General features: G+C 43.3%; 1 protein-coding gene across 1 annotated transcript in view; it reads left to right on the plus strand.

The window, feature by feature from the left end:
- The first annotated feature begins 7,407 nt into the window (after positions 1-7,407).
- NT5C3A (5'-nucleotidase, cytosolic IIIA) overlaps positions 7,408-24,315 on the plus strand; it is a 46,532-nt gene continuing 29,624 nt past the window's right edge. The window contains exon 1 of the mRNA XM_053467635.1: positions 7,408-7,969. Within this exon, the coding sequence (XP_053323610.1) occupies positions 7,832-7,969 (138 nt within the window). The 5' untranslated portion in view covers positions 7,408-7,831. The remainder of the gene's footprint in view (positions 7,970-24,315) is intronic.

Below are 24,315 nucleotides of genomic sequence, written 5' to 3' on the forward strand. Positions count from 1 at the left end.
TATGTAAAGTTTTGTTATCATCTTGTAAGCTTGTAATGATTTTGTCATGCTTCACTAGGACTTCAGCAGCTTGAGAGACCTCGGTTCTGATCTGGGCAAGGTTATCCACCAGATCCTGTTTAATTTTTTTATAGAACCCCTCCATCAAGTCTCTAATAAAATCCTGTGAAATCTGCTGCTGTGTCTCAGTGTGGGGGGGAATAGGTGCGTCTGAATGTGTTAGCTCCATATTACTTACAGGCGCTGTATCCTTCAGTTCGCCTGATATTGATCGTCTATGGTCAGTAGAGTATGGAAGTAATTTGGGAGAGCAAAAAATATTTATTGGTTTGCTCCTTTCTAGTTTCTCTTTTTCTTTGTCTTTATCCTTTTTGGGAGGCATTTTCTTTAGGATAGATTATTCAACAAAAAAAAAAAAAAAAAAAAAAAGAAAAATATATATATATATATATATAATATAGTGTATAGGCTGCTACTTAAATAAATCTGCGAGTCAAAAGTCCTCACGTGTCCTTATTTTAAGGCTTAAGTTTGTGTAGAATATATTTGTATTTGAGTTTATATTTGAGTTTCCAAAATAACTTATTTATGAGCACAAAACTTGAGATTCATAGGCATTAACAGCTTTAAGGAGGAAGAACTAAAGCTCACCACAGCGTGTCAAATCAAGACTGGTCTGATAAGCCTTCTGTAAAAAGAGAGTTTGTTCTCTCCTCCGGAAGCTCTTCAGGCAGAGCGAACATTCCACAAGATTCTGTGGATATTCCCCGAGCAGTTTGGCCGCTTCAGTTCAGGTGTCGTAAAGTGGTTAGGCTACACGTTTCAGGAGCCTTACCCGGTCTCGTATGACAGCTTGCAATTTACAGCTTATGCTTGTGATGCAGCCGCTCGTTCTCTGTTCCGGCTCAGTAATGCTCAGCAATGCCGGCGGAGGATGGGAGCTTCAAACTTCGAAGACTTCAAAGACGCGGGGAAGCTGTTAAAGTTGCAGCCGGCGTCCTCCTCCTCCTCTCCCCCCTCCCTACTCACACCAAGACGCGTGGACGTCCGTGCGTCACGTCATCACGTTGGACATAGTGCTCAGTTCTAACACATACAACTGATCAATCAACTTTGATTTTATTCAATGTGTTGGCAATGCACAATACGTAGAAGAACCCTGCATGCCCAGAGGGACGATAAGTTTGTTGGTCATATGGCACATCAAAAAACACGCATGAAATCTTAGCCTTCACAACGTAAGGTCGCAAAAAAATTGCAATAGCTGTCACATAACGTTTTTGGGCAAAGAGATTAGGAAGTGTGGATGACATTTCAATTCAATTACCTTTCCAACGGTATATGTTGGGGGGTTATGGGTTGCCTCTTTAACTGACAATTGTCAGTTGTTAATAAAGTTGTCAGATGACATCATCGCATCATTGCGCAATGACATCATTACTGGAGGACGAAGACCCAACGATGCCTGTGAGGATACAGGCCAGATCGCCGGGGTAAGTAACTGCTGAGGACGTAGTGGTTACGTCCTTAGCACCTGAAGCCCACTTGTGAGGACGTAACCATTAAGTCCTTAGCAGTGAAAGGGTTAAATAATTTTACACTAACAAAAAATTTGCATATTGTTTTTTTATCCGATTAATCTATTAATCAAAAATAAAATTTGCCAATAAATCTAAATGCTAAGTTGCATTTCACTGGCATATAAGGAGTATAAGGCATATCAGGGGCACAGTGGCATATCAGGGGGCACAGTGGAATCTGGCATATAAGAGGTATAAGGCATATATGGGGGCAGAGTGGCAAGCTGGGGGTCTGATGTGCATAACCGGGGGCAGTTTGGTAAATAAAAAAAATTTAAACAAGGCTTTTTTTTCTCATAGTTTTTATTGAATATGAAAAATAGTTAACATATGAATTAATATTTACTAATAACTTTGTATTAAAACCTAGTTTGAGAAACACTGTGTTTGGGTTCTTGTAGCTTTTATTATTATGTCAGTAAAATAAGAAGGTGAATAGAGAGAGGCCATTGCAATAAAGAGATGAAAGTGTAAATTGTAAGTTTTTTATTACATTTTAAATTTTAAAAAAATGCATTTTTTTATCCGATTAATCGAAAAAATAATCGGCCAACTAATCGATTATTAAAATAATCGTTAGTTGCAGCCCTAGGTGGAATATCATGGTTACAGGTGCCAAGGAACACATTTGACCCATTTCTGATAACATGGGTATAATATATTTTTTACATGGGGATTATGGGTGGAATATTATAGTTACACATGCTAAGGAACACATTTGACCTGTTTCTGATACGAATATGGGAACATTATTATTTTTACATGGGGATTATGGGTGGAATATTATAGTTACACATGCTAAGTAACATATTTGACCTGTTTCTGATAAGAATATGGGTATATTATTATTTTTACATGGGGATTATGGGTGGGATCTTATAGTTACACATGCTAAGTAACATATTTGACCTGTTTCTGATAAGAATATGGGTATAATATTTTTTTTAACGCGCATCGCCGCAGCAGGTGAACGTCAGCACGATGCGCTTAGACAATCTCCCGTGCCGGCACCGGAAGTTGTCTACGCGTATTGTGTGCCAGTGAGTGTGTCTCTCTCTGTGTGCCAGTGAGTGTGTCTCACTCTGTGTGCCAGTGAGTGTGTCTCTCTCTGTGTGCCAGTGAGTGTGTCTCTCTCTGTGTGCCAGTGAGTGTGTCTCTCTCTGTGTGCCAGTGAGTGTGTCTCTCTCTGTGTGCCAGTGAGTGTGTCTCTCTCTGTGTGCCAGTGAGTGTGTCTCTCTCTGTGTGCCAGTGAGTGTGTCTCTCTCTGTGTGCCAGTGAGTGTCTCTCTCTGTCTCTCTCTCTCTCTCTGTGTGCCAGTGAGTGTCTCTCCCTGTCTCTCTCTCTGTGTGCCAGTGAGTGTCTCTCTCTGTCTCTCTCTCTCTCTGTGTGCCAGTGTCTCTCTCTGTCTTTCTCTCAGTGCCAGTGAGTGTCTCTCTCTGTCTCTCTCTCAGTGCCAGTGTCTCTCTCTCTGTGTGCCAGTAAGTGTCTCTCTCTCTGTGCCAGTGAGCGTCTCGCTCTCTCAGTGTCTGTGCCAGTGAGTGTCTCTCTCTCTCAGTCTCTGTGCCATCGAGTGTCTCTCTCTCTCTCAGTCTCTGTGCCATTGAGTGTCTCTCTCTCTCTGTGCCATCGAGTGTCTCTCTCTCTCTCTGTGCCATCGAGTGTCTCTCTCTATCTCTCTGTGCCCGTGAGAGCGTCTCTCTCTGTGCCCGTGAGAGCGTCTCTCTCTGTGCCCGTGAGAGCGTCTCTCTCTGTGCCCGCGAGAGCGTCTCTCTCTGTGCCCGCGAGAGCGTCTCTCTCTGTGCCCGTGAGAGCGTCTCTCTCTGTGCCCGTGAGAGCGTCTCTCTCTCTCTCTCTGTGCCCGTGAGAGCGTCTCTCTCTCTCTCTGTGCTTGTGAGAGCGTCTCTCTCTCTCTCTCTCTGTGCCCGTGAGAGCGTCTCTCTCTCTCTCTCTCTCTGTGCTTGTGAGAGCGTCTCTCTCTCTCTCTCTCTCTCTGTGCTTGTGAGAGCGTCTCTCTCTCTCTCTCTCTCTCTGTGCTTGTGAGAGCGTCTCTCTCTCTCTCTCTCTGTGCTTGTGAGAGCGTCTCTCTCTCTCTCTGTGCCCGTGAGAGCGTCTCTCTCTCTCTCTGTGCCCGTGAGAGCGTCTCTCTCTCTCTCTCTGTGCTTGTGAGAGCGTCTCTCTCTCTCTCTGTGCCCGTGAGAGCGTCTCTCTCTCTCTCTCTCTGTGCCCGTGAGAGCGTCTCTCTCTCTCTCTCTCTGTGCTTGTGAGAGCGTCTCTCTCTCTCTCTCTCTGTGCCCGTGAGAGCGTCTCTCTCTCTCTCTCTCTGTGCCCGTGAGAGCGTCTCTCTCTCTCTCTGTGCCCGTGAGAGCGTCTCTCTCTCTCTCTGTGCCCGTGAGAGCGTCTCTCTCTCTCTCTGTGCCCGTGAGAGCGTCTCTCTCTCTCTCTGTGCTTGTGAGAGCGTCTCTCTCTCTGTGCTTGTGAGAGCGTCTCTCTCTCTCTCTGTGCTTGTGAGAGCGTCTCTCTCTCTCTCTGTGCCCGTGAGAGCGTCTCTCTCTCTCTCTCTCTGTGCCCGTGAGAGCCTCTCTCTCTCTCTCTGTGCTTGTGAGAGCGTCTCTCTCTCTCTCTGTGCTTGTGAGAGCGTCTCTCTCTCTCGCTCTGTGCCCGTGAGAGCGTCTCTCTCTCTCTCTCTGTGCTTGTGAGAGCGTCTCTCTCTCTCGCTCTGTGCTTGTGAGAGCGTCTCTCTCTCTCTCTGTGCCCGTGAGAGCGTCTCTCTCTCTCTCTGTGTCCGTGAGAGCGTCTCTCTCTCTGTGCCCGTGAGAGCGTCTCTCTCTCTGTGCTTGTGAGAGCGTCTCTCTCTCTGTGCCCGTGAGAGCGTCTCTCTCTCTGTGCCCGTGAGAGCGTCTCTCTCTCTCTGTGCCCGTGAGCGCGTCTCTCTCTCTCTGTGCCCGTGAGCGTCTCTCTCTCTCTGTGCCCGTGAGCGTCTCTCTCTCTCTGTGCCCGTGAGCGTCTCTCTCTCTCTGTGCCCGTGAGCGTCTCTCTCTCTCTGTGCCCGTGAGCCTCTCTCTCTCTGTGCCCGTGAGCCTCTCTCTCTCTGTGCCCGTGAGCGTCTCTCTCTCTGTGCCCGTGAGCGTCTCTCTCTCTGTGCCCGTGAGCCTCTCTCTCTCTGTGCCCGTGAGCCTCTCTCTCTCTGTGCCAGTGAGCGTCTCTCTCTCTCTCTGTGCCAGTGAGCGTCTCTCTCTCTCTCTTTCTCTCTGTGCCAGTGAGTGTCTCTCTCTCTGTGTGCCAGTGAGTGTGTGTGTCTCTCTGTGCCAGTGAGTGTCTCTCTCTCTCTCTGTGCCAGTGAGTGTCTCTCTCTCTCTCTGTGCCAGTGAGTGTGTGTGTGTGTCTCTCTCTCTGTGCCAGTGAGTGTGTGTCTCTCTCTCTCTGTGCCAGTGAGTGAGTGTGTGTGTGTCTCTCTCTGTGCCAGTGAGTGTGGTACAAAGAACTACAGGAAGAGGAAGAAGCAGCAGCGCGGGACGTGCAAATTACTAAAAATGGGCTCTCTCTCTGTGCCAGTGAGTGTCTCTCTCTCTCTCTCTGTGCCAGTGAGTGTCTCTCTCTCTGTGCCAGTGAGTGTGTTTCTCTCTCTCTGTGCCAGCAAGTGCGTCTCTCTCTCTCTGAGATAGAGCGTGCGCTCGCCTCGAGGGAGAGAGCGTGCGCTCGCCTCGAGGGAGAGAGCGTGCGCTCGCCTCGAGGGAGAGAGCGTGCGCTCGCCTCGAGGGAGAGAGCGTGCGCTCGCCTCGAGGGAGAGAGCGTGCGCGCCGAGAGAGAGAGAGGGAGAGCGCGTGCGCGCCGAGAGAGAGAGAGCGCGGGTGCGCGCCGAGATAGAGAAAGAGAGAGCGCGCGCCTAGAGAGAGAGATAACTCACTCTAGTTAAGCCAGGGATCTCAACTCTACTGCATTTGTTATAGACTAAATGCCACGTCTGTAATTGAGATCTTCACAATGTATATGAGACTGTGATAAAATAAAGCAACAGCTGTATATGTTTCAAAATAATAGTAACAATAATAATATATGTTCACAAATAATTAAATGAACATTACGCATGTAATATATCTGGAATTGCAATTAAAAATCAGTTTCTTTTCTTTAACTAGATGTTTATACTGTTTTCTTCTTCTACAGTCTATCTCAACCACTCTCAAAACATTAACTTTTTAGTGATGTGGGTAGATTAATAGATTACGTCCTCATGGTGGTGGCTTTTTCGAATAGGAGCCAGGCATAAGCTGTTGCCCATGGAGTATTGTGCAGCGGAAAAGTCCAAAGCTAGTGGGAACAGCTCAGCTGTGTGCGTCGGACCGCCATACACAAGGGAGAATATCCAAGAAAGGCTCCATTGGTTGTGTCTTTCTCCTGCTCAGATTAGGGACCACACAGGGTTAAGGTGTGAATCCACGATTAATCCCATTAACACAATTATTATTAGGAATATCTATGGGTATGAAACCGCGTTAGAGTAAATAAAATCTAATACACAATGTTTCTGGAATTTTTCTTGCCTTTATGACCATGGCAAGACCATGGAAGCTAGATTTCTCACTATGAACTGTCTAGTTCCTATTCCTGTAAGGGACCTGCGTGAGCTGGAGATATGAGTCCCTTCGCAGTATAGATACTAAGGATTGTTATCCTTGTAAAGGACCTGTGTGAGCTGAAGGTATAAAAGTCCTTTAGCTGGATGGAAACTAGATTTCTCACTATAAACTGTCTAGTTTCTATCCCTCTAAGGGACCTGTGTGAGCTGGAGATATGAGTCCCTTCGCAGTATAGGAACTAGGGATTGTTATCCTTGTAAAGGACCATTGTTAGCTGAAGGTGTAAAAGTCCTTTAGCTGGATAGAAACTAGATTGCTCACTATAAACCGTCTAGTTTCTATCCCTGTAAGGGACCTGTGTGAGCTGGAGATATGCGTCCCTTTGCAGTATAGGAACTAGGGATTGTTATCCTTGTAAAGGACCTGTGTGAGCTGAAGGTATAAAAGTCCTTTAGCTGGATGGAAACTAGATTTCTCACTATAAACCGTCTAGTTCCTATCCCTGTAAGGGACCTGTGTGAGCTGGAGAGATAAGGGTTCTTAAGCTGGATGGTAACTAGATTTCTCACCATGAACCATCTAGTTCTTATCCTTTAACGGGACCTGGCCACAATGGAGCAAAAGGTCCTTTACAGGGATAGAAGCTAGCTCTCTTTACATGAGTTGGATAGTTCCTATCCCTGTACAGGACCTGACCACTAGGGGGCAAAAGGTAATTTTGCTGGATAGAAAATAGCTCACACACACTGAGCAAGCTATTTCCTATCCCTGTAAAGGACATGGTCCTTCTACCGGATAGGAACTAGTCTCAACCGTTTTGTATGCTACAGTAATTGTATCCTCATTTTACGTTTTGGCTTTTCCATCACTATATCTTAGTTGCGAATTCACGTTTCAACATTTGATTTAAAATAACCAGAAATGTGCAAATATAAAAACCGAAACATGTTGCAACGTATTCACAACAGCGCACAAACAGCCGGTAAATCTTACTTTTATGTTGCGCAGAAGCAGACACGCTGCCTGTTCACCAAGGGGCTTCTATGTTGCTAAGCAACGAACGCGATTCCCGGGGGGCTCTAAGATACCCAATAACTACCCGCTTTTCCAATGACTTAATCAAAGGCGGACAACATACAAACCAATACAAATACAGGCTTTCCTCGAATAGGCGGAGCGTGTGTTCATATCGAGGCGTGAACCGCTTCAAGGCGGAAGCGCTGTAGCTATGGTTTAGTGACACAGAGTGATCGGTGCGTGACACAGTGACGAAAAAGCAATGACCATTTTTAGTCTTGAATGTCGACTGTTTAACTGACGGTCCCGAGATATAGGAGAGATCTTATAGTCAACGAATTTCTTTTGTGTTCATGCTAAATTATTGCAAGTAAATATAGTACAACCTCGTGAAAATGAAGACTGGATATACATGTACATACACAGATATGCACGTATGTGTGTAAAACATTTTTATTTTGTTATATGGGGTCTTAAACTGACTCGAATCTTTGTATTTGAATTGTGAACCAAGTTGTGTCGGCATTTTCACCTATGAAACATACGTAGATTGCGTATATTTAAATAGATTATTATTATTATTTGGAGATTTTTTTTTTTTATTCACACAAGAGTACTTGTAGTAGTTACATAGATTGTGCTCAACATCGGACTACCATGGATAGATCATCAGTGGCTAAAGTGGGAGCTGTGGCTAGTGCAAGTATGTTGGCTCTGGTTGGAGGTGTGGTACTTGCACAATATATTTTCACGGTAAAGAAGAAAACAGGCCGGAAAACCAAGATTATAGAGATGGTAAGTGTTACTAGCTACCAAATAACTGTTCTAAAATGTATTTTTGTGACATGAAAGATAGCAAATGAACTGCATTAGTTATCCAAAAATATAAGGTAGGTGCACTTAACCCAATGAAATATTCCTGTTTATTGAGCCATTATTTTGTTTGATTATTATCATTATTGTGGAAGAAAAGAAATATGTTAAAACTGCACTGTGAGTGTTGTTATAAACAACCTTCTATATGTTATGTAAACATACCTACCTGTTAATTTATTTGAAGTATTTAACACTTTAATTATACAGTGCATTTATTATTCAGCATTATATGTACTGTATGTAATGAGGCATTTATTTGGTGTGTTGTCAGTGATTCTTGAACAAATGGGACAATCATGTTTTGCAATGGAGGATGTATATTACATGGTGAAATGTTATGCAAACAGATGAGGCATGTGAAAACGTTAATTATGTCTGGTGTGCTTTAGTATAGTTTTATTCTTTCTTCTGAAGGTTTAATCACATGAAGCAACAACATGTCAGCAAAATTTTACATAACTGAAGAATAATCTGGGAAATATTTGGTAGGGTTCATCAGGACTAGGAATCATGCAGGTCATCTGTCAGGACTAACAATTAAACAGAACAGCAATTTGGAAATGTTGAAGCTTGGGTTTTGCTTTACCTGACGCAAGACAATGTGAAACTCTATGCTGAGCCTGAGTTTCTATACACTAGCATCCTGGCCATGGCTTGCAGTATGAACCCAGCGGCAAGGGGGGACATTTTAACGTGTGACTACATGGGCAGCAGACAAATTAAAATAGACCAAGTGGCACACAAAAACGCAAAGGATATGTTTAAATAATAAAGCAAAAAATCTCCCAACAGGTAAATTACAAACATCTAATGGAAGGGAGTTGCACTCAAAAAAACAGAATTGCTTAATAGTACAAATATTATTTTATTGCCAAAAATAATATAATAAAGCACTTAAATAGATATTTAGGCAAACATGAGCGACTGTAGGAGGAGAGAAGGAGAGATCCCTAATATTTGACTAAGCAGGTCTTTTTCAAGGGTGATCTAGTGATTGTTAAGCAAACACCGTGTATGTAGGCAAAAATGCCAAAAAAAACATAAGACCAGTGTGGTGTTAAACCAAATATAAAAATCCAAACCCCACAGGACAACAACCCCCTTTTATCTCTCTCTATACAATTCCCTTCCACACAATTTGATCTCACCCACTGTTAAGCCTCCAGATCCGATAATAGCTCACTGCTGGAAGCTGACTCTTACCACTTCCACCATGGAGGAAAAGGAAAAGAACTGAAGGAGTTTATGTGTGGCATTATTTACCCTTCATTTGACATCACATCCAGTTTCCAGTGTATTCATGCATCACTTCCTTTAGTGAACTGTGGGAGGGAAGGATTCTAAGAACGCCCACCTAAACCTATTTGCTTTGTTTATGGGGACAAGACAAGTTACCACAACCGTAAAATCACCTGCACCTGTAGCTCATTAGACCTCATCTATAACAGCCGCCATATTGATGCTATAGTGTGCTATGATGTCATGCCACTATGCGCAATTATATTCAAAGCACCCAGCGAGTGAATAAAAGACTGAAAAATATCAGGAAACCAGGCTCCAAAAAAATACAAATAGATTGAGTTGCATGATCATTCCAGTGGATTACAAGCACCAAAAAAACAAGGTTCTGTTAAAAAATAAACTATAAAATTGGCCTTAATAATGATGCAAAATAGGTAATTTATCAAAAAGTATTTGTGGTCCTCTGAAGTTATCGGACTTTGCATATTGTAGACATCTCAACTTGTGCGTGTGTCTATAAGTAGTTAGTGTGTTTACTAGACTTTCCGGGCACTGCCGGAAAGTTTGTGTTCATTTTCGGGGGGGGGGGGGGGGATTCTTTATATTCGACAAACTTTTTCTGTCGCAAGTCAAATGTTTACTGTTAATGTACCGTATATTCCGGCGTATAAGACGACTGGGCGTATAAGACGACCCCCAACTTTTACAGTCCAAATATAGAGTTTGGACTATACTCGCCGTATAAGACTACCCCTCTACCCAGCGTACAACAACCAGCCAATCACGGCAAGCGATGTACCTTACCGGTGATTTGCTGGTTGATTTGCTGACATATACATACATGCACTGCCCTTACACACACACACACACATATATAATATATATATCTATATATATATCTACACATATGCCTGTCCATACATACACATTTATACACTGCCCTCACCACACACCCCTGCCTTTACACACACATGTATATGTATATGTATACACACACACGTATGTATATATATATATATATATATATATACACACACACACCAGTATATATATATATATATATATACACACCAGTGTGTGTGTGTGTGTGTGTGTGTGTGTGTGTGTATGTATGTATATATGTAATATATATATATTTCTCCCCATCTCTTACCTTATCTTCTGTCTTCTTTCTTCCATCCAGTTGTGGGAGCCCGATGTCTGGCACTTCAGACCTCGGCTTCCCTGCTCTCTAATCACTACGCGCCGGCTATTGATGCCGGGCGCCGGGACATGACGTCATCCCTGCGCTCGGCATCAATAGCCGGCGCCTAGTGATTAGAGAGCAGGGAAGCCGAGGTCTGAAGTGCCAGACCTCGGGCTTCCCTGCTCCCTCATCACTACGCGCCGGCAATTGATGCCGGCGCCGGGACATGACGGCATCCCTGCGCTCGGCATCAATAGCCGGCGCGTAGTGATTAGAGAGATTGGTGGCTTCGTGGGAACCTCCGGCTTGGTAAGTACCCGGCGTATAAGACGACCCCCCACTTTTAAGAAGATTTTTTGGGGTTAAAAAGTCGTCTTATACGCCGGAATATACGGTAGATTATCGAACAAACTGATTACCTTACACATCTGCTAGCACTTCCATAGTGATAAACAAACAAGAAGATTGAAGGCATGGAAATAGCCTTTGAGCACAGCAGTGTGTAAAGATATGATGTATCCGATTGTTCCACTTCTGACCAGGAACCTGGGGAAGAGCAGGCCTCCTTTTGCCCTTTTCTTGGGGCAGAGGGACCCCTGCAAATTCTCCTTGCCCCAGGCCCTGCGAATTCTGAGGTCAGCCATGGTTCCAATAGTTACTATGGTGATAGGATTACTTTCCCAACTTTGTACCACATTAACTTTTTATGCATAATAACATTGAGTTACCAAAATAAACAAACAAAACTTATTTGTATGGATATGTTAGGTACACATTCTCATAGTCTGAATGCTGTACAATATATTTTGGGTAACAATTGTAAATTAGTTTTTATTTTATTATACAGCACAGGCAATGTGTATTGCTTAAACATCTTAGGAGCACTGGATGTATGGAAAAAACTATGGCACAGTCCCTCAGACACTTGAGTGTTATTCATTGTGTAATGTGTTTTATACAGTGGCATGGATTCATAGTCACTGTGCATTTCTTCCAAGTTCAGATGACTCCATATACGCTATGTATCGTGCTCCCATAACTCATTGCTTGGTTGCCACTCTGGACATTTCTTGACATGTTCCATTAATCAGCAGTGAGCCAATTTTTTTTTTACTCTACACTGAGCAAAGATTGATAATGAAGGTTGCTGTAAATGGGACAAATAAAGTATTCAGTAATGTCTAACAATGTTAGTGATTTTTTTGTCACTATAAACTGTTCAAAACTATAACAGAAATAGGGAGACTCCTCCTAAACAAATTAAGATATTAACACACAACTACCGTATCTGTTATAGCGAAGTTGTAAGTACATCTTTGTTCCGCTGAATTTCTGTTGACAAAGGTTACTTTGTTGTGTTAAGTGCCCCCTCCCCACCAAGCTTGTTACTGAAATTATACTATTTAATTATATACTGTTATGCCCAAATTATTAATAATAATAATTTTGTATTTATACAGAAATACAAAATTATTATTTTGTATTTCTGTATAAACAATGGTTATGTTTTTTTTTTTTTAAAGACATGCTTCAGTGCATGATATTCTACCATAGATTCTAAATGTGGATTATGTATAAAAGTAATTATTGTACAGGAAAACGCTGTACAAACAAACCCATGTTTGTACAGCGTTTTCTTGAGGGAAAAAAAAAACGCAGGCCAAGAGCTAGTACCTATCGCAAACCTTTACTTGACTTCTTAACCTATCACCACAACCTCATGCAGCCCTGTACAATTGGTATTAGGGCTTTGCATTATCTTTGTTGTATCGCTTCCCTTGGTACCTCTTTCATAGATGCAGTGCCCTCAGAACATAGAATACACAGCATGGGGAGGACATCCCTCTTGATGTAGATATTAATAATTATAATATTTATTGTTTTATATAGCACCATCAAATTCCGTAGCGCTGTACAGTGAGTAGACAGGACATAACCAGTAGTATGTAACATAGCAATATGACTTACAGAAACAACAGGTGAGGAGGACCCTGCTCAAAGGAGCTTACAATCTAAATAGGGCAGTTCTGTGCATTAGACCTGTGGCAGTCACTTTTATAAATACCCACTGCTACATGGGCTCCTTAATTTACATGTCTCTGCTATTTTTATACATAACCTTGAGTATGGCACATGGTTGGAATTGCATGGTGCAATTTGATCTTTTTTTAGATCTAATCAGTGCAGGAAAGGGTGCGAACTTGAGAATGGCAACAAGCCCCAAATTCACTGTGCTTATGGTAAGCAAAATAGTGCTAGAAATGTACAAATTTCATATGGATAAAAAAGAATTCTGAGACAAAAAATAAATGCTATCCTGCTTAAGTTATCGTAGAAAGTGTGCTTTGGAATTGTCCAGTAGGTGTCTCTCTCATAAAATGCTAAAAGGCTGTGTGAGTTTGTTTAATATACCATACATCTCACACATTTATTAACATCTATTAACGTGCATTGATAATGTATGTTAAGCACATGTTCATGAGACGTTGTATCATGCACTATTATTTCCAGAAGGGTTTAAATAAATGTAATTTTGCAGACCTATAATTACTTGTTACTATTTTTTTTTCTGAGGAATATATTTTTAACTTACACGTTTGTACTTATTACATGCCTTCTTCATTAACACACCATTATAAAAAAAAAAAAAAAATTTGGTGGCTTAATAGTTGTCCAATGCCAGTAGCCAGGGAAGAGCTTGAAGACGTACTTGATCATGACACTTTGTGTAGACTTTGCTATTTTGCTATTGAGACACTGACACTGACATTGAGTCAGTTTGCAGGAATGCTCGAAACATCAACTTCCTCATATCGCTATGTATTATCAAGGACAAATAGTCCTGCAATCGTGCAGTTAGCACCTGCATAAGGCATGTTACAAACTTACATGTCCTATCTTCAACTATACTTTTATACAGGGCCAGCAGCCAGTTCAGCAGGAGACACTTACAAGAGTTTGGCCTTAAAAATGTACACTGATATCAATGAATGTGAAAAGCTACCAAATTAAACCCTGTCGTAAATATGACCGTTTTTGCAAGTATATGCTTAACTCTAATAACTTGGCTGATAACTGAGCCATATTCCAGACGATATATAAAAGCAGATTTCACCTTTATGGCTTTTATTTTATTTTGTTTTTTGTTACTGATGTGATAATTGCAGCTTTTGCCAAAAAAGTGACACTATTTGGTGATGGTATACTAATACCTTAATTTTCCATGCCATTCATTCCGCTGCCTGTTGTGCAGAAAAGGCATTGCTTGTTTTTAAAGAAGGTTCAGAATCAAGTAAATGGGTACCATAATTGGGGGTCACTATGACAATCTTGGAGGCTACGATTAAAAAATATATATATACATATTTAACCCCTTCAATCCCAGCGGTTTTTGGTACCTCAAGTCCCAGAGCAATTTTGCCATTTTTGCGCTCTGTCGGTTCAGTGATTATTCTCTTTTCCTGTGAATAGTGTACCCATGTAAACTATATGTTGTTTTTTCAAGGAGAGATAGAGCTTTCTTTTGATACCATAGTTGGATGATTAGCTGAAAATTTAGAATGAGAAATTTAGTAAAAAGTTGCGAAAATTAGAAAAAAAAACTAATATTTTTTAAATTTTCCCCCTGAATCCTCACAAAATTAGGCAAAGTGATGGAAAATCCCCTCCAAGTTTATCAATTCAGGTATCCTGATTTCAGAAATACCTAATTTATATAGATCTTCCATACTTTCCCAGCACGAGGGAACATACTATTAGGTGTACATTTTTTGTATAATTTTTATGCCTATGGCTTAACGGGTTTGGGGGTTGAGGACGGGGGCAGTAGGGTTATACTGGGTAGATGTTATGCTAGGGCAATGGGATGTAAGGTTTTTTAATTTTTTTATGATTATCTTTTTTTATATATATATATTTTTTTAAACAAAAATGGTTAGAGGTCCTCTTAGGGACCTCCTGAACATGCCAGTGATGTCACAATGATTGTTTTTTATTATTATTTATAGTATTATTTTAATGATTTTTTTTATTATTTTTTAAATGAATGACCGTTTTTTTTTTCATGCCGGAAGCTGTTACATCAGATTGGACAGCCTAATCTCCCGTGCAGCGGCAGGGATGTGTCCCTGACGCTGCAAGAAGGGCTGGACATACCGGTACGTCCATAGGGGATTGAAGGGGTTAAATAGAAAAGGACCTACAGAGCATAAGACCTAGTTGATAAAAACCATACACATTACAAGTTGACCATAATGTAAGCCCAACACTGGGTTGAATGCGAGCTTGATAGTTATGATCAAATTGTACATAGTGTTATTTTTTTCTGCTAACACTTTGTACAAACCTTTGCTTTTTTATTGATCTTAAGCAGCTTTTGACTTGATTACGTAATTTAACCCCTTTGCGACCTTTGCCGGTTCAGGACCGTCATGCAAAAACGGTCACTTAACGACCTTTGACGGTCCTGAACCGTCACTAAATTAACCCCTTAAGGACCAGGCTGTGTTTTACCTTTTGTACCATTGGGACCGAGGCTGTTTCAACACTTTTGCGGTGTTCGTGTTTAGATGTAATTTTCTCCTCACTCATTTAGTGAACCCACACAAATTATGTGTTGTTTTTTTTCAGGACAAGAAGTGCTTTCTTCAGATACCATTGTTTTGATCATATTTATCTAATTTCCCATAAAAAAAAAATAAAACTCATTTTCTGACTTTTACCCCAAAAATCTTTTACTCTGTTTTTATGTTTTTTTGCTTTTTTCTGCACCTTATGGAGCATTAAGTACAAGTAGCGTTTTGCTATTTCAAAACCATTTTTTCCAAATCTGGTAATTCTTCCCCCCATGTGCCATTTCGGGTATCGTTGAAGCCGGCCAACGCAATTTACCCCATCAAATCATATATTTTTGAAAACTAGACACCCCAAGGTATTTCAAATGCTAAAATTTTAACTCTTTCCATGCACTAATTCTACCACAGTCTTTGTCAAACTTTGTGGTAGTAATTTATTTTGTGTTTTTTATCGCTAAAATTGCTCTTCAGGTATGGATTTACAGCTCCTGGTATACAACACTTTCAAACAACACCCCAATATGTGTTCAGCAACATCTCCCGAGTACAGTCATACCCATGCATGGGTTTGTCGGGTTGTTTGGGAGGTAAAACGCCACATTTAGGAAGAGCACATTTTTTAACTTGGAACTTTTACATCTGGTCATTCTACCCCCATGTCCTAATAGGACCATCTTTGAAGCCGGCTAATTCAATTTACCCCATCATACCATATATTTTTGAAAACTAGACACCCCGAGGTATTTCAAATGCTAGTATTTTTACCGTTTCCATGCATGAGATTCTACCACCAGCCTTTGCCACACTTTGTGGTAGTATTTTTTTGGTATTTTTTTTTTTACACAAGTTGTATTTTGGGTATAAATTTATAGCTCCAGGTATACGTCACTATCAAACAACACCCTAATATGTGTTCAACAACATCTCTCGAGTACAGTGATACCCCACATGCATGGGTTTAACTGCTGTTTGGGGTTAAAAGGCCACATTTGGGAAGTGTGCTTTTTTTCCCCTATTTTGGTCAGTCTGTGCCAATGCCCTATCTTTGAGCCCGGCCACTACAATTTACCCCATCAAACCATATATTTTTGAAAACTCGACACCCCAAGGTACTTAAAATGGTAGTATTTAACCCTTTCCATGCATCAGATTCTACCACCAGCCTTTGCCACACTTTGTGGTAGTACAAGTTGTACTTTGGGTATAAATTTATAGCTCCAGGTATACGTCACTATCAAACAACACCCTAATATGTGTTCAACAACATCTCCCGAGTGCAGTCATACCCCACATGTATGGGTTTGTCTGGTGTTTGGGGTTAAAATGCCACATTTTGGAAGTGCGCTTTTTTCCCCCCTCATTTCGGTCAGTCTGTGCCTATGCCCTATCTTTGAGCCCGGCCACTCCAATTTACCCCATCAAACCATGAATTTTTTTAAATTAGACACCCCTTGGGTATTTGAAATGCTTTTATTTAAATTCTTCCATGTCAGGATTTTTGGGAAGATACAGCGCTAATTTTAGCATTTGCTCATGATAATAAACTTTATTTTTTTATTTTATTTTTGGACTTTTTTTTACATTTTGCTGGAAGTGGATAGTTCCTCTAATGCATAATAATTTTTAAATGTTACCATGTTTTTTTTCTTTATTTTTTTTTTCCTTTTTTCTTTCCATTATTTTTTTTATTTTTTTAAATATTTTACTAATCACATAGTGATTAGAAAGCTGGGCTCCATTGACTTGTATGGTTGAATGCAGTACCTGTATTCAACCTGCAAGTGGAGCCAGAGTTCTCTAGAGGGTCTGAAGACCTTCTAGTGAACTTTTTCAACTTTATTATATTATTTTTTTTTCCCTGGCGGCCCCCATCTTGCGGATGGCGAAGATCACCGGCAGTAGCGGCTGTGAGAGCTCTCCGGAGCGGTCACAGCCCGTCCTGGGGTAAGTGTTTGGTGTCGCTGAATGCCTCCTGATCGAGGCATTCCAGCGACACCATTGAAGTTTAGGAGGTGATCGTTGATCGACTCCTAAACACTTTTAAAACAGGCGGTATGGCGGTTGTTGACGCCCCGGGGAGGGGCCAGACATGGCCCATGATGCAAATCTCGGTGTTGCTGAATGCCTCGACACCGAGGCATTACAGCAACACTGTTTAAGCTTAGAAAGTGATCGTTGGTCACTTTCTAAGCTTGTTTAAGTCTCATGACGTGTCAGGCACGTCATAGGTCGTTAAGTGACCGTTTTGCATGACGTGCCTGACCCAGCAATGGACGTTAAGGGGTTAAATAAACGATCACTTTCTTTGCTTAAACGGCGTTGCTGTAATGCCTCGATGTCGAGGCATTCAGTAACGCCGAGATCACCTCCTAACTTAAATGGTGTCGCTGGAATGCCTCAATCAGGAGGCATTCAGGGACACCAAACACTTACCTCAAGACGGGCTGTGACCGCTCCGGAGAGTGGTCACAGCCGCCACTGCCGGTGATCTTCACCATCAGCAAGATGGCGGCCGCCCTGTAAAAAAAACAATCAAGTTGAAAAAGTTCGCTAGATGGTCTCCAGACCCTCTAGAGAACTCTGGCTCCACTTGCAGGTTGAATACAGGTACTGCACCCAACCATGCAAGTCAATGGAGCCCAGCTTTCTAATCACAATGTGATTAGTAAAATATTCAAAATAATAATAAAAAAAAAACATTTAAAAATAAATTATGCAGTGATGTCACCAGAGGAACCATCCAGTACCAGCAAAATGTGTAAAAAAAAATATAAAAAAATAAAGTTTATTATTTTGAGCAAGTGCTAAAATTTCTCAAAAATCTCAACATAGAAAGAGTTAAAATAAAAGCATTTCAAATACCCAAGGGGTGCCTAATATAAAAAAATGGCTTGATGGGGTAAATTGGAGTGGCCGAGCTGAAAGATAGGGCATAGGTACAGACTGACCAAAATGGAGAAAAAAAGCGCACTTCCCAAATGTGGCATTTTAAATCTCAAACAACACGACAAACCCATGCATGTGGGGTATCACCTCACTCAGGAGTGTTCCTGAACACACATTGGGGTGTTGTTTGACAGTGACATATACCAGAACCTGTATATATATAACTAAAGTACAATTTGTGTGAAAAAAATGTGGTAAAGTGTATGGGAGAGTGGTTGATGGGATATATATCTCACCTGGTTACCTCAGCCAGGCATGGTAGCAAACCCAGGTGCTCTCAGGTGAGGCTTCCTAAGCTCGTTACTGGGGAGGAAGCCTTAAAAGAGAGGGCTGTTAGGTTTGCAGAGAGAGGGAGAAACTGAATGAAGGAGCAGCTACAGCCAGCGCTGCAGCCCACCAGGTATGAAGCTTTACCCCATACAAAACTGGTTACTTTGCTTTGCGTCAGACCTTAGGCTGCTAGAGAGGTATCCTGCTGTTTAGTTAGAGCCGGACAGGCTTATAGTTTGTTTTGTTTACAAGGTGCTCTGTGACTACAACGTCTAAATAAACACGCTTTTACGTTGGAAACCTGTGTGAAACTGTCATTGCCGCCCCATGCGTGAGCTGTCCCCTGCAATTGGTGGAGAATGCGGGCACAGTTGTGCTAGGAGCAACGGCAGGACAAAACACAGCATCTGAATTTTGTGGACATTTAAAGGGCCGGAAGCATATGTCCTGAGTGAAGGCTGCAGCACTGTAAGGCCCATCCGGCACAATGGAGGAAGTGATAAAGCAGCTGATACAGGCTAACCTGAGACATGAGCAGGCCTTGGAACAGCAACGGAAGTTTCATGCAGAGGCTTTTCACGCCCAGCAACATGCACAACAGCAGACTATGGCCCAACAACAGGAAACGAATCGCCTGTTAATGGAGCAGATTGCTGCGCTCAGAGAGACTGTTGTGGCTCAGCCCCAACAAGTGGAGGCAAGCCCCCTTGAGACTGTTAACGTGAGGAGGGCCGTTCAGCGGGGCTTACAAAAGATGACACCTGACGACGACGTTGAGGCCTACCTCACCGTATTTGAGAGAGTGGCGGAGAGAGAGAGACTGCCAGTTGCAGAGTGGGCAGAAGTGATTGCACCCTTCCTGACTGGTGAACCGCAAAAGGCCTACTATGACCTCGGGGAGCAGGATGTCCGGGACTTTACAAAACTAAAAATGGAGATCCTTGCTCGCCTGGGTGTTACGCCCGCTGTTCGGGCCAAGAGAGTCCACTGTTGGAAATACACCATGGACAAGCCTGCCAGGTCCCAGATGTATGATCTGATTCATCTTGTACGCAAGTGGCTGGAACCAGAATCCACTACACCAGCCCAGATTGTGGAAAAGGTGGTAGTGGACCACTACCTCCGCGCCCTCCCGGCGGAGCTACAACGGTGGGTTGGGCATGGAGACCCCAGAACTGCTGAGCAGCTGGTCAACATGGTGGAAAGGTTCATAGCAACCGAGGACTTCCTCCGTGAGGTCCCTGCGGCACCAACACCTTCCAAGACTGTCAGACCCGCGACATCTTTGGGTAAGAGAGTTCCAGCTGGAGGTGTATGGAAAAATGTGAGAGAGAGCAGGGCTCTAGAGTTTGGGCAAGGGCAAAAGACTGATCCTGAACCCCTGGGACCCCACAATACTAGAAAGGGCTCCCTACTAAGGAGGCCAGGGACCCCCCAGTGCTGGAGGTGCCATGAGTGGGGACACATAGCCGCCTATTGCCCTCTTAACTCAGAGCCCATGGTGTGTGACGCTAGTCGGCGTCAGTCCCTATTTGCAGAACCTGTTTGTGCAGCCATTCCAGAGTCAGAGACTGAGCCACATTTTTGTATGGTGACAATAAATGACTGCTCCGTGAAGGCACTTTTGGACTCGGGTAGCCTGGTGACTTTGGTTCGGGCCGGCCTTGTGGCTATGGACTACGTGCCGAACAAGCACATAAGAGTGCTATGCATCCACGGGGATATTGTCGCTTACCCTGTGGCCCCCATTAAGTTGGTGACCCCATCTGGAACTGTGACCTACGAAGTCGGAGTTGTAAAAAGACTTATGCATCCGGTTATATTAGGCCGCGATTTCCCATTGTTCTGGGAGTTGTGGAAAAGGGGGAACGTTTCTGCAGCGGGGGAACAAACTCCGGCAGAGTCTGTACCCTTCCCTGTAAATAATGGGTCATGTGAGACGGCCATTGGAAACAATGATACCAGTAAGGGGCATGATGAAAAGGATGTAGGCCCACCTGAAATGTATAGTGAAGATTCTTTCCCCTTGCAGGTGTTAGCTGGGGAGGAAGAAGAAGAAACTTCCCTACCCGGCCAACAGGTCTTAGATTTAGAAATGTCTCGGGGTAACTTCGGGACCGAGCAAGTGAGAGACCCCACTCTGGGAACTGCACGGGCAAATGTCACCGTAGTAAATGGGGTACCACAGGAACCCGAAGCTGACCAGAAATTTCCACATTTTGCCATGAATGGGGATCTAGTGTACCGGGTCACCAAAGTTAACACGGAAATTGTGGAACAGCTTCTGGTGCCGAAACCATACCGACACCTGGTGCTGGACATAGCTCATAACCATGTGTTTGGGGGGCACTTGGGGACTAATAAAACGCAAGAGAGGGTCCTCCAAAGGTTTTATTGGCCTGGGGTGTATGAAGAAGTAAAAAGGTATTGTGAGTCATGCCCCACATGCCAGAAAAGTGCCCCAACACCACACTTCCGTAGCCCCTTGGTGCCACTTCCCATCATCGAAGTACCATTTGAGAGAGTTGCCATGGATTTGGTAGGGCCCATTGTCAAATCTGCTAGGGGACACCAATACATTTTGGTTGTATTGGATTATGCTACCCGGTACCCAGAGGCGGTACCCTTAAGAAACATGGCCTCCAAAAATATTGCTAGGGAGTTGTTTTACATGTTCTCTCGCACGGGGATCCCTAAAGAAATTCTTACTGACCAGGGTACGCCCTTTATGTCACGGGTCATGAAAGACCTGTGTAAGTTGTTTAAAATCACTCACCTCCGTACCTCAGTGTACCACCCTCAAACAGACGGGTTAGTTGAGAGGTTTAACAAAACCCTCAAGCATATGCTAAAAAAGGTGGTAGAAAGGGATGGCCGGGATTGGGACTGTCTATTACCCTACCTCATGTTCTCTATCCGGGAGGTGCCCCAAGCGTCTACAGGGTTTTCCCCCTTTGAGTTAGTCTATGGCCGACATCCAAGGGGTTTGTTAGATATTGCCAAAGAAACTTGGGAGACCGAGGCCACCCCATATAAAAGTGTTATTGAACATGTGGCTCAGATGCAGGACCGAATAGCGACAGTGATGCCTATAGTTAAAACGCATCTGCAAAGAGCACAGGAGGCCCAGAGCAGAATTTATAACAAATCTGCCAGGTTGAGGGCCTTTAATCCTGGGGACAGGGTCCTGGTTTTAGTGCCCACCGTTGAAAGTAAATTTTTAGCCAAGTGGCAGGGTCCCTATGAGGTTGTAGAGAAGATGAGTGAGGTGAACTACAAGGTCCATCAACCAGGCAGGAGAAAACCCTTCCAGGTTTACCACGTAAACCTGATCAAGCCGTGGAAAGATCGGGAGTCTTTGGGGGCAACCCAGGCAGGGGTCAAAGAAGTGGGGCAACCCGTTCCCCCAGTAACAATAGGAGAGGCACTGTCAGTGCCCCAGAAGCAGGAGGTGAGGGAGTTCCTGCAGGAAAACAGACGCAAGTTTTCGGACCTACCTGGGCGTACCCACCTCATAAAACACCATATTAAAACTGAGCCTCACAGTAAAGTGAACCTGAAGCCATACAGGATACCAGAAGCACGTAGGGAGGCGGTATCCTCTGAGGTCAGGCGCATGCTTGAATTAGGTGTGATTGAGGAATCCACTAGTGAATGGTCAAGCCCCATTGTGCTAATCCCAAAGCCCAATGGGACGTGGAGGTTCTGTAATGACTTCAGGAGATTAAATGAGGTCTCAAAGTTTGATGCGTACCCCATGCCCCGAGTGGATGAACTGGTTGAGAGGCTTGGGAAGGCAAGGTACATCACAACACTTGACCTTACAAAGGGCTATTGGCAGATACCGTTGACTGAGGAGGCTAAAGAGAAGACTGCCTTTTCCACTCCAGAGGGCCTGTTCCAGTATGTTGTAATGCCATTTGGGTTACATGGGGCCCCTGCTGCCTTCCAGAGGCTGATGGATCTGATTTTGAGACCGCATCGTGATTATGCCGCTGCTTACCTGGACGATGTGGTAATTTTTTCGTCTGACTGGAAAAGTCACCTCTGTAAGGTACAGGGCGTGTTAGACTCCATTAGTGATGCAGGCCTAACCATAAACCCTGAAAAATGTGCAGTGGGTCTGGAGGAAGCAAGATACCTGGGTTATATCATTGGTAGGGGGCTGGTTAAACCCCAGATCAATAAGATTGAGGCGATACAGAACTGGCCTAGGCCAGTAACAAAGAAACAAGTGAGGGCTTTCCTTGGCATAACCGGGTACTACCGTCGGTTCGTGCCCAACTTTGCCTCAATGGCAACACCATTGACAGACTTAACGAAGGGTGATAAGTCAGTGATGGTAAAGTGGAACCCCGAGGCAGAGAAGGCTTTTCAGAGTCTGAAGTCTGCCCTATGTGACCAGCCAGTGCTCGTTTCCCCAGATTTTAGGAAACCATTTCTGGTTCAGACAGACGCGTCTGCTACAGGTTTGGGAGCAGTTTTGTCGCAAGTGGTTAATGGGGAAGAACACCCAGTGCTGTACCTGAGTAGGAAACTGACCCCAGCAGAGGCAAATTATGCCATAGTGGAAAGGGAGTGTCTCGCCATCAAGTGGGCGTTGGAGTCCCTGAGATATTACCTGCTGGGCCGGGAATTCGTGTTGGTGACTGACCATGCTCCTTTGGCATGGATGAAACAGAATAAGGAGAGAAATGCAAGAGTGACCAGATGGTTTCTCTCCTTGCAAAATTTTAGATTTACAGTGGAGCATAGACCAGGGAAGTTGCATGGGAATGCGGATGCGTTGTCCAGGGTGTACTGTATGGTTGCTGACGCTGTCCAGACCTCTGGTCTGGAGTCGACGGGGGGGATATGTGGTAAAGTGTATGGGAGAGTGGTTGATGGGATATATATCTCACCTGGTTACCTCAGCCAGGCATGGTAGCAAACCCAGGTGCTCTCAGGTGAGGCTTCCTAAGCTCGTTACTGGGGAGGAAGCCTTAAAAGAGAGGGCTGTTAGGTTTGCAGAGAGAGGGAGAAACTGAATGAAGGAGCAGCTACAGCCAGCGCTGCAGCCCACCAGGTATGAAGCTTTACCCCATACAAAACTGGTTACTTTGCTTTGCGTCAGACCTTAGGCTGCTAGAGAGGTATCCTGCTGTTTAGTTAGAGCCGGACAGGCTTATAGTTTGTTTTGTTTACAAGGTGCTCTGTGACTACAACGTCTAAATAAACACGCTTTTACGTTGGAAACCTGTGTGAAACTGTCATTGCCGCCCCATGCGTGAGCTGTCGCCTACAAAAATTACTATTACAAAGTTTGACAAAGTGTGGTTGTATAATTGGTGCATGGAAAGGGTTAAAATAACAGCATTTGAAATACCCTGGGGTGTCTAGTTTTCAAAAATGTATGGTTTGAATGGGTTAAATTGAGTTAACCGGCTTCAAAGATATTCCAAAGAGGAGATGGAGGCAGAATGACCAGATGCTAAAAGTCTGTGTTGAAAACCTGAATTACGCATGCCCCAAAAGTAGCCTTTTTCCAGCCAAACAATCTGACAAACCCATGCATGTGGGGTATCGCTGTACTCAGGAGATGTTGCTGAACACATATTGGGGGGTTGTTTGATAGTGACATATATCAGGACCCGTATATTTATAACTAAATTACAATTTGTGTGAAAAAAATAAATAAAAAGAATTACTATTACAAAGTTGACAGTGTGGTTGTATAATTGGTGCATGGAAAGGGTTAAAATAACAGCACTTGAAATACCCTGGGGTGTTTAGTTTTCAAAAATATATGGTTTGATGGGGTCAAATTGAGTTAACAGGCTTCAAAGATGTCCCAAAGAGGAGATGGAGGCAGACTGACCAGATTTGTTAAAAAAAAGGTTTGGAAATCATAAAACGCTGCTTGTACTTATTGCCCTATAACTTACAAAAAGCAGCAAAAAAACATAAAAACATTGTGTATTTCTAAACTCAGGACAAGTAGTAGAATCTATTTAGCTAGTTTTTTTACTTGCTTTTTTAGGTGAGTAAAAGATTTTTCAAATAAAAGT

Source organism: Spea bombifrons, chromosome 5, assembly GCF_027358695.1.
Source record: "Spea bombifrons isolate aSpeBom1 chromosome 5, aSpeBom1.2.pri, whole genome shotgun sequence".
Taxonomy (NCBI): domain Eukaryota; kingdom Metazoa; phylum Chordata; class Amphibia; order Anura; family Pelobatidae; genus Spea; species Spea bombifrons.